Source organism: Artemia sp. Qi Xiang Cuo, chromosome 7 (genome assembly GCF_049724085.1).
Source record: "Artemia sp. Qi Xiang Cuo chromosome 7, ASM4972408v1, whole genome shotgun sequence".
In the NCBI taxonomy this organism is placed as follows: Eukaryota; Metazoa; Arthropoda; class Branchiopoda; order Anostraca; family Artemiidae; genus Artemia; species Artemia sp. Qi Xiang Cuo.
The window spans coordinates 8,136,894-8,158,675 of NC_142800.1; the positions used below are offsets into that span (position 1 = coordinate 8,136,894).

A 21,782-nucleotide genomic window follows, 5' to 3' on the forward strand; every position below is an offset into this window, starting at 1 on the left:
TATACAAAACAAAATAACCAATTTTCGGTGCATTCACTACATTTTTCTGAGATATTTCAATAAACAGGTTTCATTCAAAATCTTGAGATGTTAATTTTCTTCTTTAATCTTGCCTCGAATATAAGATGAATTTCCAATGAAGGTGCAAAGTCTTCTCTGTCTTCAAATTGCAAAAGGAATTTTGAATTTATAGTTGTATACTATCTTAGTATACATCTATTCTTTATAAACTAATATACTATCAATTATAAATCCCCATAATATACAACGCATTTTCGACGCAATGCCTTAGACTAGGTATGCTTTTCTCAGACCACACTACCATTGCATGGCAAGCAAAAACGTTCAAAAGGCGTTGTCGTAGAAACTTCAAAACAAGCTCATTCGATTGGAAACTCAAAGGGCTAGTGCCCTTCTTAATTGTCGAAAGTGACTGGAGGGGAACTAACCCCTCCCCCACGCCCATTATTCTCCCAAACATAACCAATTAAAATTTTGAGATAGCCATTTTGTTCAGCATAGTTGATTTCCAGATAGAAAATCCGTTTTTGAGGAGGAAACTCCCCAACAACCCTCAGGGCAAGGGTTTTAAGTTATGTCCTGGGGTATATAAGGTCTTTACAGAAGGCGTTATCGTAGAAACTTCACAAAGGGCTAATTCGATTGGAAATTCATAGGGCTAGTGCCCTTTTTAATCTTCGAAAGTGATTGGAGGGCAACTAGCCCCCCCCCCCCGCCCATCATCCCCCAAACGCATCTAATCAAAACTTTGAGATAGCCAGCGTAGTTGATTTCAAGATAGAAAATATGTTTTTGAGAAGGAAACTCCCCAACAACCCTCAGGGCAAGGGTTTCAAGTTATGCCCAGGGGGCATATAATGTTTTTATAGAAGATGTTGTCGTAGAAACTTCTGAAAAGGGCTCATTCGATTTGAAATTCAAAGGGCTAGTGCCCTTTTTAATAGTCGAAAGTGATTAGTAATATTTTTTGTTGTTGTTGTTTAGACCAGGGCACTTCGTATCGAAGGAGTTGTCGTGGGGACTTCGTAAGAGGCTCATTCGATTGAAAATAGAGAGGGCTGATACCCTTTTCGATAGTCGAAAGTGATTGGAGGACAACTAATCACCGTCCCACACCCACCCGCCTATTGGCCCCTTACGTTTAAAAATTAAGTGTTGCCTTAAGATTAAATCAAAATGTACTGTGGTAATGCTAATGCCCAATAAAGCATTTCAGTAGTATCCCAAGAACAACTGAGGGTATTATGCTCAAATTTTCGAGGCTACTTCTGCTCTTACAATTTAACTAAATCAAAATAGTTTAAGTGTATCAAAACTATCAAAGAAAGTAAACAGATTTTTTTACGAATGGTATCAAGTTTTCCATTTCAGGTCAACTAGAGGAGGTATGAAACTAAGTTAAACAGTACTATTTGTGTCCAGATTTTTAAAATGGTGTATGTTGTTAAAAATTGCTGAAAAATTTTCTCCAGTATACAAATAGCTGGCCAAACTATAAAGTCTTATAAAACAAAAGATTTAAAGTGTTATTTTCTTTTTCCCTGAAAAGACTATGTCAATATAAAACGAACAGAAATTAATTAAAAAAAACTGTTTCCACAAAATAAGTTTGTCAAAGAAAAGTAAAGAACTCAATTAAACAAAAAATGAGCAAAAATAACATCAAATAATCTACCAAGCTCAAAACTACCACAAATCAGCATTGATAAATAAATGAAACCCAAAACGAACAGAAATTGTAATAAATAACCGAGTCAAACTCAAAATGAGCAGAAATTAACATAAGTAGGGCTCAAAACCCCTATGCCTTCCCAAGGCCAGAGCAAAATTTGCACTTTACTGACAAAAATATAAATGTTTTTACTTTCATAATTTTATTAAATCAAATAATTTTAACATTTTGATTACTAAATATCAGTATATATATATTAAACTGACAATGCAAAGTCATTTGTATTTTTGTCAGTAAAGTGCAAATTTTGTTCTGGCCTTGGGAAGAACATTGCAAATCAATGTTCAATTCTTTTTATGGTTTACTAGTGCATATCTCTTGGAATTTTTTTTTTTTTACAAAATGTCGATTTTATGCTCTTATGGCCAGCGAGACACTAAAGCCGAGAAGGATAATTGAAGTTTCAAACGAATATGCCTTTCCACTATAAAATCTTTATTAACTTGCATTGGGTCCATTAACTGGTTTTTAAATTTTACAACCTTAATTGGTTCCATATAAACTTCTAAAATTTGTTTGGCAGTTTAGGGAGGGGGGGGGGTATTTGTACTCTTAAACAACATTTAGATATTTTTCATTTTTCGGAAGTTTCTTATAGATCCTGGCCACTCATGAATAGTTAGGCTATGTTTACATTCATACTTGTTGCAGTTTTTCTGTCATTATAATCATTTAATATTTCAGGGCCTTTTTGTTTTATTTTTACCACTTAACCCTTTTTATACAGAATATATTTATAAAAACCGGCTTTTTATTATGATTAAATAAAAAAGAAACAGGCATGACATTTTTTCCCAGTTCTTTAAGAAAAACTACTCAAACATAAGGGCGTAAAGAACACAACAGGTTCTTTACAATAAGAACCGGTTTTAAAGTACCACATTTACGGAACATTTGTTGTTCTTTTTAAGTTTTAATGTTTTCCCTTTCAGTCAGTTGAAAAAGAATGTTTTCTATATTTATTTTCTTATCGTTTTCCAAATAATCGTGTTCCTCCATCCTGCATGGAAAATTTCCCTTCCCACATGAAAAATTCTCTTTGCACATGATTATCCCCACAGGAAACTCCCCCAAGAAAATATTAACTTGGTGACTATTCAATCCTGAAGATTTACCGGGAATCTACAAGGAAATTTCTTCTTCCTTTCATTTGAAACAAAACCGTTTCTTTGTATTTTCTGATGATTTTTCAAATCATACTGGAAATTTGCCCCTCCGTGGATAATTTCCCCCAAAAATTCCCCTTCTTCTCTAATGTGATATTGCTTTCGTGAGAATGACTCCCACGAAAATTTCTCTAATTGAAATCCACCCCATGGAAAAATCCCCCAGAAAATTTCCTCCCTGCTAAAAACTTTCCTCAGACGACTCCCCCGGATCACTATTTCTCCATGTAAAACTGAGCAGCCAAAGAGAAAGGGGGACAAATAAAAAGACTTCTGCATATGAACTCTGGTAAATTTCCAAAGTGTACAATTTCAAGCAAAAAAATTTCCCTCAAAAACTTTCCTTCCTACGGTTAAGGCTTACCATAAAAAATCCTCTCCTGCAGAAAATTCCTCCCAGAGAAATCTCCGTATATGTCTCAATAACAAACACTATTTTCCGCAAAGACTATCTACAAGGATTAATTTGTGGTATCAAAGTGTTTTAAATATGACAAGTCAATTTTTGGTGTCTTATAACAAATCCATATCCAATGTAGAACTTTATTAATTTAAATGAAAACCACTCTATTAAAATGATACTTATTGCTGCACCGTCATGTCTTACCCTTACAAACTGAATGTATTGTTACTGAAATTCAATAGAACCTTTATTTATATTAATTTAAAAAACTTTTTCCACAAAGTAAGTTTTTCAAAGAAAAGTAAAGAACTCCATTAAACAAAAAATGAGCAAAAAATAAAAATCAAATAACTTACCAAGCTCGAAACTACCGCAAAATGATTTACCCTGACCATTCCCCTTCAATGGGGAATCGAGTTAATACATCGTAAAGTTGGATAATGCACTGAATCGATAGACACTAACATCGATCCTTTTTCGAACGTCAGGGTTTCCACAATAGAGTTTGTCAAGTTTTCCTTTGTCCTATATTTATATAAATTACATAATTAATTTCTTTTGATTACATATGCAAAGAATGGGAAAGATATATAAATCAAATTCATTTTAATATAGGAATACACCCCCCCCTCCGTTGAAAATTTCCCCCACTGAAATTTCACCCCGCTGACAATTCTCCCCCTTGAAAATGCCCCAGCCATTTAAACATTTGCCTCTCAATTACTTGGACTATCTGTCTTGACTTTTCTCTGTCCTACAGTTACCCAGCGTCTTGATGCAACCTATACAAAAAATTGTAAAATACTTGATAACTTCAATTCAAAATCAACGGTCATTTATATATATATAAATATATAAATATATATATATATATATATATATATATATATATATATATATATATATATATATATATATATATATATATATATATATATATATATATATATATATATATATATATATATATATATATATATATATATATATATATATATATATATATATATATATATATATATATATATATATATATATATATATATATATATATATATATATATATATATATATATATATATATATATATATATATATATATATATATATATATATATATATATATATATATATATATATATATATATATATATATATGTATATATATATATATATATATATATATATATATATATATATATATATATATATATTTTTTTTTTTTTTTTGTTATTTTTTTTTTTTTTTTTTTTTTTTATATATATATATATATATATATATATATATATATATATATATATATATATATATATATATATATATATATATATATATATATATATATATATATATATATATATATATATATATATATATATATATATATATTTATGGTTTTAATATCAGTATATGTATTTTAAACTGACAATGCACATTCATTTGTATTTTTTCAGTAAAGTACACATTTTGTTCTGGCCTTGGGAAGGCATAGGGGATTTATGCCCAAATTATGTTAATTTCTGCTCGTTTTGAGTTTGACTCGGTTATTTGTTGCAATTTCTGTTCGTTTTGGGTTTCATTTATTTATCGATGCTGACTTGTGGTAGTTTCACGCTTGGTAGATTATTTGATTATATTTTTGCTCATTTTTTGTTTAATGAAGTTCTTTACTTTTCTTTTAAAAACTTATTTTTAGGAAAAAGTTTTTTTTAATTAATTTCTGTTCCTTTTATACTGACATAGTTTTACTTTTCTTTTAAAAACTTATTTTCAGGCAAAAGTTTTTTTAATTTATTTCTGTTCCTTTTATACTGACATAGTTTTTTCACGGAAAAAGAAAATAACACTTTAAATCTTTTCGTTTTTTCAGACTTTATAGTTTGGCCTGCTATTTGTATGCTGGAGAAAAATTTTCAGCAATTTTTAACAACATACATCCTTTTAAATATCTGGACACAAATAGTAGTGTTTAATTTAGTTTCATACCTCCTCTAGTTGACCTGAAATAGAAAACCTGATACCATTCTCAAAAAAATCTGTTCACTTTCTTTGATAGCTTGGATACACTTACGCTATTTTGATTTGGTTAAATTTCAAGAGCAGAAGTAGCCCCAAAAGTTAGAACATAATACCCTCAGTCGTTCTTGGGATACCGCAAAACTACAATGCAAAATGATTTGCATTGGCTAATATATTAAAATTTTTCAACCTGATGGTTGATAAAAGGATTTTACTGAAATTTACAACAACAATAAAAAAAAGCGCTGAATAATTTAGTTGGAAAAATAAACACCCATAAAATAGGCTTTTTCCTTAATACAATCATTAGGTCTCTTGAAAATAATATTTATGCCTGATTGCGCAATTTTTTTTCAAAGATTCCGCAATAAAACCATGTCTGATTTCAGATAGCAGAGTGGGCCAATTTAGATAACACGGCCATTTAAGGCACTCTACCTCCAACACAGATATGAGTCTTTTACTTATATATACTGCTTTGTTTTAAATCTTGTTAACAGTATTAAGAAGATATACTATCCCTTGGCTTCAATAAGAAAGTAAGTAATGTCAAATCCTTCACTTAGAATTAGAAAGAAAAAATAAACCTAGGACCTTACTATCAGATTGCATATTTTTTTTTCAAGTATATATTATTTCAATTTAAATGAATTACATGAGTATCTGTTCGTCCTTTTTTTTTATATAAGAAAGCCTTCAGCATTCAAACTCCGCTTTTGGAAGTAACCAAATGATTTATCTTCTTATTAATTAAAAAAACTTTTTCCACAAAATAAGTTTTTAAAAGAAAAGTAAAGAACTCCATTAAACAAAAAATGAAATAAAATCAAATAATCTGCACATTACTTTACACTTGCACTTTACTTACAAAATTTGCACTTTACTAAAAAAAAATTAATTTTTTTACTTTTATAACTTTAATAATCTTTAATAATGTTTAATAACTAACATTTGATTACTAAATATCAGTATATGTATTTTAAACTGACAATGCACATTCATTTGTATTTTTTCAGTAAAGTGCAAATTTTGTTCTGGCCTTGGGAAGGCATAGTGGATTTGAGCCCTACTTATGTTAATTTCTGCTCGTTTTGAGTTTGACTCGGTTATTTATTGCAATTTCTGTTCGTTTTGGGTTTCATTTATTTATAGATTCTGATTTGTGGTAGTTTCACGCTTGGTAGATTATTTGATTATATTTTTGCTCATTTTTTGTTTGATGGAGTTCTTTACTTTTCTTTTGAAAACCTATTTTGAGGAAAAAGTTTTTTTAATTAATTTCTCATCCTTTTATACTGACATAGTTTTTTCACGGAAAAAGAAAATAACACTTTAAATCTTTTCGTTTTTTCAGACTTTATAGTTTGGCCTGCTATTTGTATGCTGGAGAAAAATATTCAGCAATTTTTAACAACATACATCCTTTTAAATATCTGGACACAAATAGTACTGTTTAATTTAGTTTCATACCTCCTCTAGTTGACCTGAAATGAAAAACTTGATACCATTCGCAGAAAAAATCTGTTCCCTTTCTTTGATAGCTTGGATACACTTACGCTATTTTGATTTGGTTAAATTTTAAGAGCAGAATTAGCCCCAAAAGTTAGAACATAATACCCTCAGTCGTTCTTGGGATACTGCTGAGATGCCTTATTGGGAATTAGCATTAACAGAGTGCATTTTGATTTAATCTTAAGGCAGCATTTAGTTGTGAAACATAACGGGCAAATGGGAGGGTGGGCTTGGAAGGGTGGGAGTGGAAGGGGGATTAGTTGCCCTCCAATCACTTTCGACTACTAAAAAGGGCTCTATGTTCAATCGAATGACCCCCTTTCGAAGTTCCCACGCCATCTCCTTCGAAACGAAGTGCCCTGGTTTAAACAACAACAACAACAACAATATTACTAATCGCTTCCGACTATTAAAAAGGGCACTAGCCCTTTGAATTTCACATCAAATGAGCTCTTTTTTGAAGTTTCTACGAAAACACCTTCTATAAAACCTTATATGCCCCAGGGCATAACTTAAAATCCTTGCCCTGAGGGCCGTGGGGTAGTATCCTGCTCAAAAATATATTTTCTATCTGGAAATCAACTACGCTGAACAAAATGGTTATCTAAAAATCTTTATTAGATGTGTTTTGGGGAATGATGGGCTTGGAGCGGGGAGCTAGTTGCCCTCAAGCCACTTTCTACTATCAAAAAGGGCACTAGCCCATTGAATTTCCAATCGAATGTGCCTTTTTAGAAGTTTCTACGACAACGTCTTCTATAAAAACCTTATATGCCCCCAGGACACAACTTAATTCCCTTGTCCTGAGGGTTGTGGGGGAGTGTCCTCCTCAAAAAAAATTTTCTAGTTGGAAATCAACTAGCCTACGCTGAACAAAATGGCTATCTCATAATTTTGATTGGATATGTTTGGGGAAATTATGGGTGTGGGGAGTGGGGCTAGCTAGCCTCCAATCACTTTCGACTATTAAAAAGGGCACTAACCGTTTGAAATTTCCAATCGAATGATTCTGTTTTGAAGTTTCTACGACAATGCCTTCTATAGAAACCTTGTATGCCCCAAGGGCATAAATTAAAACCCTTGCCCTGACGGTTGTGGGGGAGTTTTCTCCTCGAAAACATATTTTGTATCTGGAAATCAACTACGCTGAAGAAAATGGCTATCTCAAAATTTTGATTCGATGTGTTTGGGGAAATGATGGGCGTGGGCGGGGGGGGGGGGCTTTTTGCCCTCCAATCACTTTTAACTATTAAAAGATCACTAGTCCTTTGAATTTCCAATCGAATGAGCCTGTTTTGAAGTTTCTACGACAAGGCCTTCTATGAAAACCTTATGTGTCCCCATGGCATAACTTAAAACCCTTGCCTTGAGGGTTGTGGGGGAGTGTCCACCCCAAAAACCTATTTTCTGTCTGGGCACTATTAGCCTTCGCTGAACAAAACGGCTCTCTAAAAATTTTGATTTGATGTGCTTGGGGGAATGAAGGGCGTGGGGGGGGTTATTTGCCCTCCAATTACTTTCGACTATTAAAAAGGGCACTAGCCCTTTAAATTTCCAATCAAATGAGGCCCTTTTGTAGTTTCTACGACATCACCTTCTATAAAAACCTTATATGCCCCCAGGGCATAAATTAAAACCTTTGCCCTGACGGTTGTGGGGGAGTTTTCTCCTCGAAAACATATTTTCTATCTGGAAATCAACTACGCTGAAGAAAATGGCTATCTCAAAATTTTGATTGGATGTGTTTGGGGAAATGATGGGCGTGGGCGGGGGGGGGGGGGCTAGTTGCCCTCCAATCACTTTCCACTATTAAAAGAGCACTAGTCCTTTGAATTTACAATCGAATGAGCCTGTTTTGAAGTTTCTACGACAAGGCCTTCTATGAAAACCTTATTTGTCCCCATGGCATAACTTAAAACCCTTGCCCTGAGGGTTGTGGGGGAGTGTCCTCCCCAAAAACCTATTTTCTATCTGGACATTAACTAGCCTACTCTGAACAAAATGGCTCTCTAAAAATTTGATTGGATGTGCTTGGGGGAATGAAGGGCGTGGGGGGGGGGGGCTAGTTGCCCTCCAATTACTTTCGACTATTAAAAAGGTCACTAGCCCTTTAAATTTCCAATCAAATGAGGCCCTTTTGTAGTTTCTACGACTACACCTTCCATAAAACCTTATATGCCCCCAGGGCATAACTTAAAACCCTTGTCCTGAAGTTTGTGGGTGAGAGTCCTCCTCAAAAAAATATTTTCTATGTGGAAATCAACTACACTGAACAAAATGGCTATCTCAAAATTTTTATTGGATGTGTTTGGGGGACTGATGGGCGTGGGGTGGGCTAGTTGCCATTCATTAAACACTTTATATGCCCCCAGAGCATAACTTACAACCCTTGCCCTGAGGGCTCTGGGGTAGGGTTTGTCATCCTTAAATACCTAATTTCAAAAACTTTCAACTACGTTGAATAAAATGGCTATCTAAAAATTTGGATTGTATGTGTTAGGGGAAGAGGTGGGCGTGAAAGGGGGGCTAGTTGCCCTCAAATTACTTTCAACTATTAAAAAGGTAGGCTACTAGCCCTTTGAATTTCAAATAAAATGAGTCCTTTTTCAAGTTTCTGCGACTAAGATTTCAATAAAAAAAAAAAACCTTATATGCCCCCAGGGTATAACTTATAATCCTTGCCCTCACGGTTGTGGGGGAGTGTTCTCCTCAAAAATAAATTTTCTATCTGGGAATCAAATACACTGAACAAAATGGCTACCTACAAATTTTATTGGATGTGTCTGGGGGAATGATGGGCGTGGGGGGGGGGCTAGTTACCCTCCAATCATTTGCAACTATTAAAAACTCTACTAGATCTTTGAATTTCAATTCCAATGAGCCTTCTTTGAAGTTTTTACGACAACACCTTCTATAAAAACCTTGTATGCCCCCAACGCATAACTTAAAACCTTTGTCCTGAGGGTTGTGGGGGAGTGTCCTCCTCAAAAACATATTTTCCATCTGGAAATCAATTACGCTGAACAAAATGACTATCTCAAAATTTTAATTGGATGTCTTTGAGGGAATGATGGGCGTAGGAGGGGGGGCTAGTTACCCTCCAATCACTTCGACTATTAAAAAGTTTACTAGCCCTTCGAATTTCCAATCGAATGAGCCTGTTTTTAAGTTTCTACGACATCGCCTTCTATAAAAACCATATATGCCCTCAGGGCATAGCTTAAAACTCTTGCGCTGAGGGTTGTGGGGGAGTGTCCTCCTCAAAAATATATTTTCTATCTGGAAATCAACTACTATGTTGATTATGGTAGGACACAATCCGGAAGTAAGTATGTTATCATGCTTACCATTTGAAAAGGAATCTTAACAAAATTGATTCTTACCCTATATTACCAGTGTTACCACTTCAAATTTTTTCAATCCCTAAAAGGCTGGTGGATATTCCCTAGAAACACCTATTTTCAAAACCAAAATCTCGAAAAGTTTCCCCATTTTCTGACATCTTTCCAAGTTAAAAATAAAGCCTTATTAGGCTGACTTTTAATAGCATGTGTTGAAGACGACCTGTTTTGCAACTCAATATCTTTACTTGTACCAAAATATCTTCTTTTGACGTTTAAAACAATGCTTTGCATTTATTGACTAGTTAAGTTCAGTTTAGATTTATAGTTTCCAGGTCCAGGTCTCAGATTCCGGACAACTTAATATATTTTATTTATTTGTTTTTCTTTTCCACTATTTTTTCCTTCTACTGCTTTTGCAACACCATCGTTTAATTTAAATTGGTACGAAGGATTAGCATGAATGATATCCAACCGGTCACTTTTTACGCATTATTTTTGTTTTGTCTTTTTTTTATATTGAGAAGTTAATTTGAAGCAGAGTGTAGTAGCAAAAATGAATCACTCAAAGCTTGATTTAAGGACAGTGCCTGCATTTTGATCTTTTGAATTATTCGATTTCAACTAGTTTAGACTACTACCTGCCTCCCAGTTTTCCAGAAAATCCCGAATTTTAGACGCACTTTAACTATATTCAGAAAAATTTAATAAGAATTACCAAATAATAAGATTTAAGAGAAATCACCAACTGCTAAGATTAATACCCCCAGTCATCGTTGTCTTCCCCATCACCATCGTCTTTCCCAACGCCTAAAAAGTGATGCATTTGGACGCGGTCGTATCAGATTTCACGGACTTGATTTTTTCATTAAACTCTCGGTGAACGTAGGGGGGCCTTTACACTTCATCCCATATTTGACAGTAATCGTCGCAGCCGAAGTTACGGTTTTCATCCCATTCCTTTTTTCAATTTTTCTGTTTTCAGAACGTTAACAAGTCTTTCCAAAACGACATCTGAGCAGGAAAGTCCAAAAACAAACCGAATAACATGAAGAACGGTAGTGAACTTTAGCACTCCACTTGACGTCTTGATGGACATCACCCAGTTCCAGAAATCAATCGGGTCTCCGCCACTGAGGAAACTGTCGTCTGGACTAAGCAGCATCAATGCCCGCCACACTTTTTCAACCAGCCCAAAATCCCACGAGGGTGCCCAAAAATACCACAACGATAGAATATCACCATCCTATGCGACTTTTGGGTCAATAATCTCTACAATTTTTTAAATGTCGTGATCAAATGGAAATTAGTCGACTAGCTCTGACACAGCTTCAATATAAAATTTCCCGGCAATCTCATTGATGCTCTTGCATTTCTCCGTGAACTTTGCATCTTTTCCTTGTAAGGACAACAGATGGGTGGTCGCTTTTAGTCCCATGTAAACCTTAAAGGCGAGTAGGAAGAACTCTTCTCTTTTATGGTTCACAGACTGAACAGACCCAACTTGTTTCACATTGTCTTTTACCATGAAATAGTGACAAAAACTCTTCGCAACTTCTAGCGTTTTTTTTTTAATCAAGTTAAATCGTAAATGTGCATAGGTGCTTTTATTTGTATTTGTCTATTATGTCGGTCCTTCCACGTTGGTTATTTTGTTTCAAATTTCGCGGGTCTATCCAAGTCCGACAAAAACAAGAACGTTTGTCAATCACTTTTGCCGAAATCCCACCATTGTATCCGAAATTACAATTTTCGTAACAAAAATCCTCCGTAACAAAAAATTTTCGTAACAATTTTCGTAACAGAAAAAGTGGAAAATAAAAATTTAAAGTAGAAATAAAGTAGTAAAGTAGGTCTAAAAATATTAGAGGAGAAATATTCAAAATAATTAGTCTACTCTAAAATATAGTAGAAATGGAAGCTCTGCTTAACACCCACAGCCCTGGTGCAATGGTTAGGAATTGTGGAATTTGCCCAGCATTTATGAATAACATTTATTGTTGGATAGATAATGCTTGATCTTGGATGCATCTTGAAATGCCAAAAGTCTTAAGGCAAAACTTTAGGGAATACTGAATATATATATATATATATATATATATATATATATATATATATATATATATATATATATATATATATATATATATATATATATATATATATATATATATATATATAATATATATATAAACATATATATAAACATATATATATAAACATATATAAAACAAACGTAATAAATACATAATACATAATATATATATATATATATATATATATATATATATATATATATATATATATATAATATATATATATATGTTTATATATATAAACATATATATAAACATAATAAACTTGTTCACGATTAAATCTTATTCTCTTTGTTAAATCAGTAAAGTTTCGTTGTTTTTTTTGCAGAGCATAATGATAATATTTTTAACTTCCATTGCTTTGATTGTAACTGCAGAAGCTTCGAAGTCATTATGTGTCGAAATTACATGTCCGAGTGTAGATGATGATGAAGTTGTTTATTACTCCTACCCTGGAAATTGCACACAGTTCATCCAATGTTCTAATGGTTTGGCAACAGTGCATGAATGTTCTTTTGGTCTTGTCTTTGACAGTACTCTAAATGTCTGCAATTTTCCGGACCGCGTTGTTGGAGGTAATTTCGCAATTTAACATAATTGGCAGCAAGTTAACGTAACAAATCTTCCACTGACACATTAAATCCATTGGAAATCTTTTTAAATTTGAAGCCTCAAGATTTTCAAAAACAAATTGTTGTTTGAAACCCTGAATCCACGTTAGATCTAATCATATACGGCAATCGGAATTTTTTTTTTTTTTTTAATGTATGAGGCTGTTGAATATGGTGTTTTGGTCAGCAAAGAAAGTTTAAATGTGGAAAAATACTCAGTGTTTTCACAACAATTAATTTAAAAAAAAATCCAACAAAATAAGTTTTTCAAAAAATAGTAAAGAACTCCATTAGATGAAAAATGAGCAAAAATAAAATCAAATAATCTACCGAGCGTGAAAGTAGCAGAAATCAGCATCGATAAATAAATGAAACCCAAAACAAACAGAAATTACAATAAATAACCAAGTCAAACTTAAAGCAAGTGGATATTAACATGACTAGGGCTCAAAACCCATATGCCTTCCCAAGGCCAGAACATAATTTGTAGTTTACTGAAAAATTACAAATGAAGGTATGTGCATTGTCAGTTTACTACTACTAGTACTACTACTACTAACAATTCAACCGCAGCACAAAGCCACCTGAGGCCATCACAGCTGTGCACGCTCCTCCTCCACCCCAATCTATTCAAAGCCTCCCATTTTACACCCGCCCACGAAGTTCTGTTTTCCTTTAAATCTTTCTTTATGACGTCCTCCCACCCCAAACGGGGACGATCTGTTTTCCGTTTAGCCCTAGACGGTTGGCCAAAAAGAATAATCTTCGGTGATCTGCCATCCTTCATCTGCACAACGTGCCCTAGCCACCTCAACTTTTTTTTCATTATAGCCCTAGAGAGTCGTATTGGACCACATTTATCGTATAGCCTATTGTTTGAAATATGAATTATGACAGGTACCCAGAACAATCCTTAAGAAATTTCTTTGGAAAACACCTAGCAAATCTTCATCCGCTTTTCACAGCGTCCATGCTTCAGAGCCATATTTGACCACTGTCATCACTGTAGCTTCTAATATTCAAATCTTGGTTTGCAGACATATCTTCCTATTCTTCCCGACTTTTTTTAACTGTGAAAAAACACCCTGAGCCTTGGCTATTCTACTTTTAACATCTTCACTGCTCCCACCATCTTTACTAATAATACTACCAAGGTAAGTGAAGCTGCCCAACTGATCTATCTTTTCATTACCCAACGTCACCCTTTCATCTTCACTTATTCCTAGCCTTAGTGACTTAGTCTTCCTAATATTAATTTTCAAACCTATTCTAGCATCCTGAGCTCGCAAAACCTCTAAAACCTCATTCATTTTGCTCACACTTTCATCTAGGATGCTTAAATCATCAGCATAATCTAAGTCCAGGAGACTTTTTCCTCCCCATTTGAATCCGTGGTCTCCTATTGCCTTTCCTGTAATTCTTAAACAAAGTCCATCGAAATAATCCATATACAGGTTGATAAAACACAACCCTACTTAACTCCTGATTTAATACAAAACCAGCTGCTAACCTCATTTCCTACCTTAACCTCAGCAGTGTTATTCTCGTACATAGCACTAATCACTTTAATTTATTTGTCTGGTATACCATACAAGAATTAAACCTTTACTAAAGCTCTTCTATCAACAGAATTGAGCGCCTGCTCATAATCTATAAAACTGACCAAAGGTTTTTGAAAACTCAGGCACTTCTCAATTATTAGCCTAAGAGTGAAAATTTGGTCGACACATCCTCTACCTTTTCTAAAACCGCACTGTTCTTCTCTTAAAACTTTCTCTTAAAACGGCATCTGTCAGTCTAAAAAGTATCATATTACTAAGTAATTTACTACCTACAGAGACCAGACTAATGCCTCGATAATTACCACAATCACTTTAATCACTTTTCTTATAAAGTGGCTTTATTAAGGTTTTTCCTAAAATCGTTAGGTACTTCCCCTTTTTCAAAAATCATACTCATAATCTTCAGTTACTTCAGTAAAATGTTAATTTCATTTGATTTATTAAAGTTATAAAAGTAAAAACATTTATATTTTTTTCATTAAAGTGCAAAATTTTTTATCTGAATGCGTTTGGATAAATATTGGGCGTAGAAGGGGTGCTAGTTGACCTCCAATCACTTTCGACTATTAAAAAGTGCACTAGCCATTTCAATTTCCAATCAAATGAGCCCTTTTTGAAGTTTCTACGACAACACTGTCTACTAGAACCTTTAATGCTCCCAGGGCATAATTTACAACCCTTCTTCATAGGACTGTAAGGGGGGTGGGTGTCATCCTCAAAGACCTAATTTCCAGAACTTTCAAATACGTTGAATAAAATGGCTATCTCAAAGTGTTGATTGTATATGTTTGGGGAAAAGGTGGGCATGAGAGGGCGGTTAGTTGCCTTCCAATTACTTTTGACTATTAAAAAGGGTACTGAGTCTTTAAATTTCCAATCGAATGAGCCCTTTTTGTAGTTTTTACGACAAAGCTTTCTATAAAAACCTTATATGCCCCCAGGGCATAAATTAAAACCCTTGCCCTGAGGGCTCTGGGGGAGTAATCTCTTCAAAGCATAATTTCTATCTGGAAATCAGCTACGCTGAACAAAATCGCTATGTCAAAATTTTGATTGGATGTGTTTGGGGAAATGGTGGTTGTGGAAGGAGTGTTGGTTGCCTTCCAATCACCTTTGATTATTAAAAAGGGCAATAGCCATTCAAATTTCAAATTGAATCAGCCCTTTTCGAAGTTTCTACGACAACTCCTTTTATACAAAGTGCCCTGGTGTAAGACAAAAAAAAATAATATTACAATGTGCTCCACATTGTTCACCGCTATTGCGCTTCATATGATAACAGCTGGTTTCTTCACAAATAGAATTGCAACCTCTAAGAAAAACAACATCTGTCTGTCTAATTTGTTTACTTATTTACCATTTGAGAAGACCGCCCCCTTGTATTTGCCAGCCTTGCTACAAAAGCTTCGAACTACAATTAAACTTGCTAATTTTCGAATACAAATTGGGCAACAGGTCAAACTTAAATGTACAGATTACAGTACAGTAAGTATTAGATTTGACAAAAATTTCATGTTGCTTGCAGTAAATTGTTCTCTTATATTAATTTTGCCCTATTCTTTCGATAAGGCAATGTTAAGATAAAAAAAAATGCATATATTTTAAACATCACATTTTAGGTGACATGAGTTAGTGTCAGGGTGAAAAGAGTTAAAGGGCGGGGATACAGCTTGAGTTTAGTTTTACCTATAAACAAGGACTATTTAAAACTTTCAATAGATTTTTTCTATATATTAATTTTGGCTCAGTCTTGCGATAGAGCTAACTTAAGAGTTCATAAACACATATTTCCTAAAAACCCCATTTTAGTTTCAGGATGATATGAGTTATTAGGGGTGGGGTATACATACTCTAAGGTTTTACCTATGAACAGGTACTGTTCAAAAATTTCTAAATTATCAATTTAAACTACTTTCAAATTATTATGTTTTATAAAAATTTGTATTTTACATGTTTGAGGAATTTTAATTTATAAGTTTTAATTGTTTTTTTTACTTCTAAAGTTTTTTTGGATTTTTATGTTTTAGTTTAACCTTCAATTTAAAACATTTTGATTTAAGGTTGTACTGTCAAAGCTAAAAACTTACTACGGAAAAATGTAACGGGTGAAAACATACAAAGACGAGATAATTAAAAGAATGTTTTACAAAATTGTACAAAAATAATCGTTTCTAATATAACTTTCATACAAGCTTTTCAGAGGGGTTAGTATTTGCAAGGAGTACACTTCTTCTATTAATTTTTTGTTTTATTGATATTCCAAGCTCTTAGCATTAATTTCACGACTCTTCATTTTTATACGTCATAGAATTAGATCTTTTTATTTCTAAACATGTCCATGTATAGCAAGCCTGATCCTCCTTTTATCTCTGGGGGTATTTAAAGTTTAAGTTTTAAACTTTTTCAATTTTAAAGTTTGGATTTCTTAACGTTTATACTCTTAAGAATTTTTCATTTCGAATGTTTTAAGCTTAGTTTTTAGTTTAAAATTTTTAGATGTAAGGTTTTATGGGATCTCATTATCAATCCACTTTAACAGTCCAAATTTTAAGTATCGTATTAGAAGCATTCGGTGATTCGTGATAGTGACCAATTTGAGATAGGCTCATAATTTTGCAAGTGTGGAACTTATGCTAGATCCTCAGGTTTTCCAAAGTTTTCGAGATCGTCATGAAAATTTAATATTAAGTCCTCGGGATAATTATGGTTCCTATTTTAATGAACATTAACTCTCTCCTAAGTCTAAGCGATGACTGTCATTAGATACAAATGCAACAGTAATGCAAAAATTGCAACAAAGTGGAACTGGAATAAATTTCAACGGTTGCAAAGAAGCTGATTTTAAGGTTCATATAGATGGACTACTCGTTTTAAACTTGATAAATCATTGTCATATTAATTGGGAATTAAATTTTTCTTTGTTTCAACAACAGAGTGCGGCACCAATCCTGAACAGCCTACGCCGACAAAAGAACAAATACAAGTTACAACTGAGGATTTTGTAGATATTACAACTGAGTCTAAAACAGAAAACACAGAAACAGAAGTAGAAATTAGTGAACAACCTACTACTGAAGTTTACACAGACGGTTCAGAAGAAACTCTGACAGGAAATTGTCCAGAAGTGGATGGCCATTACTCAGTTTATGTTCCCTATCCTGGAGATTGCTTCAAATTCATTCAATGCTCCAACGGATTTGAAATTGTCCATAAATGCCCAGCCAACCTTGTTTTTGACAGCTCTCTCAACGTCTGCAACTATCGCGAAAACGTTGATGGAGGTAAGTTTCCTTAATTTCATTTTTGATTTATTTAAGTTTTTCATAAATGTATCTTGGAGGATAATATGAATGGCTTTAGTAGTTCATGACCCCAAATCCTATGTTAAGCCTCAACTTTCTTTTTTGGTCGCTAATTCCGACGGCAAATCCTATGTAAAAGCTTCAATCCTTTTTTCGGTAAGTGGTTTATAACAGAAATTTTAATTCCCAACCCTGTTGCTAGGATTATTCGCTACTCTAAGGTCACATATCAAGGGGAAGGTTTTACTTTTGAACATGCATTATTCAAAACCTTCCAAGTTGCCAATTTACCAAAACTTCCTTAGCATCAGATTTTAAAAGTTTTTTTCCATGTTGCTTGCAGTAAATTGTTTTTATATATTAATTTTGCCCTATTCCTCCTATAAAGCAAGGTTAAGAATATAAAAAGACATATGTATTAAATACCACATTTTAGGCAAAATGAGTTAGTGTCAGGGTGACAAGAGTTAAGGGGCGGAGATATAACTTGAGTAAGAATTGACCTTTGAACTAAAATTTTTTATAACGTTCAATATTTTTTTTCATATTAACTTTGGCATAGTATTGCAATAGAGTAAATTAAGAGTAAATTAACACATGTTTCTTAGAAACCTATTTTAGTGACAGGGTGACATGGGTTAATAGGGGTGGGGGTATTCATACACTAGGGTTTTATCTATGTTCAAGGACTCTTCAAAACTTTCCAAGCCATCAATTTAAACCAAATTTGTATATTATTCGCTTTTATAAGAATTTGAATTTTACATGTTGGGGGTGTTTCAAATTTAAGTTTTATTTTTTTTTTACTTTTAAAGTCTTAGATTTATTTCACTTTTATACATTTCAAATTTTCCCATTTTCATGTTTTAGTTTAACTTTCAGCTTTAAACATTTAGATTTAAGGTTCTACTGTAAAAGTCACAAGCTTATTACGGAGAAATGCAATGGATCACAACATACAAAAACGAAATAATGAAGAGTGTTCTACAACATTGTACAGGAATAGCCATTTCTAATATAGCTTTTATATCAGCTTTCAGGGGGCTTACTCCTTGCTTGGTGTATACTCCTTTTCTGCTTTTGAATATTAACTTTTCGTTTTGTTGATATTCCAACAATTTAGTATTAATTTCATGATTCGTCATCTTTTTACATTTCATAGAATCAGATCTTTCTTTTTTCAAATATGTTCACGTATAGCAAGCCTGTCCCTCCCTTTATCTCAGATGATTTTTAAAGTTTGAGTTTTAAAGTTTTTACTTTTAAAGTTTTGGATTTTTTAACTTTTAAGAATTTCAGATTTTGAATGTTTTATCTTAACTTTCAGTCTAATCTTTTAGATGTAATATTTTATGAGATCTCAAAATGAGTCTGCTCTAACAGTCAAAATTTTAAGTATCATAATACAAGCATTCGGCGATTCGTTCAGTTTCAACACCTTTGAGCTCGTCAAATACTTGCTCATTGAAATCGGGGCCCCAAAAAGCGGCCTGGCTCTCCCCAAAGCACCCAACCGCAGATCTGGAGCCCTATGAAGACCTAACGAATGCCAGGGACCCCTACTGCAACTGGTGGCCGTTGGTGGGGGTTAAAATGGGATTTTAAAACAAATAACTGTTTTGTTTTTTTTCTATTATTTTGGTGTATTGAATTTGTTTTTATGTAAATTGAGTTTTTGGAATTTTTTTCCCTAATTTTAACGATTTGAATTTTGTTCTCTTGATATTTAATGTTTGGAACTTTTTTTTTCCATTTTTGTTAATTCTTTTTATCTACTTTTTGATATGGTTTATCGGTCAAGAATCATTGAAAGGCTTTTTCACCCTTTAAATGATAAGTTTTACCTTACATTTTCAGACACGATACATCTATAAAAGTCTAAGAGACTTAGCTAAAAAAAAGAGCCAATCATAAATTCCAGACAATTCAAACCATGAAATACCAAATTAAACATCTCAAATAATAATCCCCGGGAGCCAAACATTCACGAAAAGCCACAAAAGGTAAAGGAAACCTTATATCATGTCCTTGCCATTAAATCACATGTGTTTAAACAAGACGACTCGCCTCGTTAGTAATAAGTTTTAATTCAAATTTGGACTGTTAGAGTTGACTGATAATGACATCCAATGTTTGAAAAGAAAAGTATCTAATTCTATGATGTAAAAATCAAGATTAAATGTACAAGTAATGCTAAAATGTTGGAATATCAAGACAATTAAAAAAGTAATGTTTATGGGTGGAAAAGGAGCCTAGGCCATGAAAGGTGTAACCCTCATGATGAATTGGCATGAAAGCTGCAGCTGCATTTAAAAAAGATAGCTCTGTACAATGTTGTAGAACGCTCTTTTGATTATCTGGTCTTAACATGTTTTGACCCAATACATTTCTCCATTATAAGCTTGTAACTTTGGCAGTAAAACCCTAAATCTAACTGTTTAAACTGAAAATTGAACTAAAAATTGAAAATCTAAAAAACTTAAAAGTATAAGAGTTGAAAAAATCTAAGATTTTAACATAAAAAAATTAAAACTTAAACTTTAAAAATCCCCTGAGATCAAGGAAGGGAGAAGCTCACTGTATTTGGATATTTTTGAAAGGAAAAAGATCTAATTCTACAATGTTAAGAAATTGACGAAAGGTGAAATTAATATCAAAAAGTTAGAATATCAAGAAAACCGAAAAAGAAATGTTGAGGGGTGGAAAAGCAGTCTACGACATACTAGGAATAACCCCCCTGAGAAGCTTGTATGAAGGCTACATTAGAAATGGCTATCTCTGTACATTGTTTTAGAACACTGTTTTGATTATTTGGTCTTGATATGTTTTGAATTTTTAATTTATCGGTAATAAGCTCGTAACTTTGACAGTGCATCCTTAAATCTAAAAGTTTAAAACTGAAAGTTAAACTGAAAAATTAAAAATTAAAAATTCTTAAAAGTATAAGAGTTAAAATAATCTAAACCTTAAAAAAAAACTTAAACTTTAAAAATCCCATGAGATAAAGTGAGAGAGACTTGCTGTAGATGGACATATTTGGAAAGAAAAAGATCTAATTCTATGATGTAAAAGACATGATGAAACGTGAGATCAATTTTAAAAGGTTGGAATGTTAAGAAAACCAAAAAAGTAATGTGGAAGGGTGAAAAAAGTGTGCAGGCGACGCAAGGAATAGCCCCTCTGAAGAGCTGGTATTGAAGCTACATTAGAAATGTCTGTCTCTGTGCATTGTTTTAGAACACTGTTTTGATTTTCTGATCCTAGTATGTTTTGACTTTTTATTTTTCCCGTAATAAGCTTCTAACTTTGACAGTACAACCTTAAATCTATCAGTTTAAACTGAAAGTTAAACTGAAACATTAAAAGTCTAAAATTCTGAAAAGTATAAAAGTTTAGAAAAATCTAAACCTTAAAAAAAATAAACTTTAAAAATCCCATGAGATAAAGAGAGAGACTCGCTGTAGGTGGACATGTTTGGAAAGAAAATGATCTAATTCTATGATGAAAAAACGTTATGAAACGTGAAATAAATGTTAAAAGGTTGGAATATTAAGAAAACCAAAAAACTAATTTTGTGGGGTGAATAAAGAGCGCAGGCAATGCAAAGAATAGCCCCTCTGAAAAGCTGGCACGGAAGCTATACTAGAAATGTCTGTCTCTGTACATTGCTGTAAAACGCTCTTTTGATTATCTGCTCTTAGCAAGTTTTGCCCTAAAAAAATTTCCGTGATAAGTATGTAACTTTGACTATAAGAACTTAAATCTAAATATTGAAAACTAAAATTCAGACTAAAACACTAAAAATCTAAAGATCTTTGAAGCAAAACAGTTGGAAAAACCTAAGACTTTAAAAGTAAAAAAGTTTAAAACTTTAAAAATCCCCCAACTTGTAAAAGAAAATTCTTATAAAGTCTAATAATATGGAAATTTGGTACAAATTGACAACTTGGAAAGTTTTGAATAGTCATATTTCATAGGTAAAACCCTAATCTAGGTGTATTCCCACCCACTTAACTC

At 33.0% G+C, this 21,782-nt stretch overlaps 1 protein-coding gene across 2 annotated transcripts in view; it reads left to right on the forward strand.

The window, feature by feature from the left end:
* Window positions 1-5,759: 5,759 nt before the first annotated feature.
* The window catches only part of LOC148949911 (uncharacterized), a 49,043-nt gene continuing 33,020 nt past the window's right edge, over window positions 5,760-21,782 (forward strand). For both annotated transcript variants that reach the window (XR_016141947.1, XM_089091367.1), the window contains exons 1-3: window positions 5,760-5,880; window positions 12,619-12,865; window positions 17,397-17,744. Coding sequence is in view for 1 of the 2 variants with exons in the window: in XM_089091367.1 (XP_088947493.1) it covers window positions 12,625-12,865; window positions 17,397-17,744 (589 nt within the window). In the remaining variant the exon portion in view is untranslated. The remainder of the gene's footprint in view (window positions 5,881-12,618; window positions 12,866-17,396; window positions 17,745-21,782) is intronic.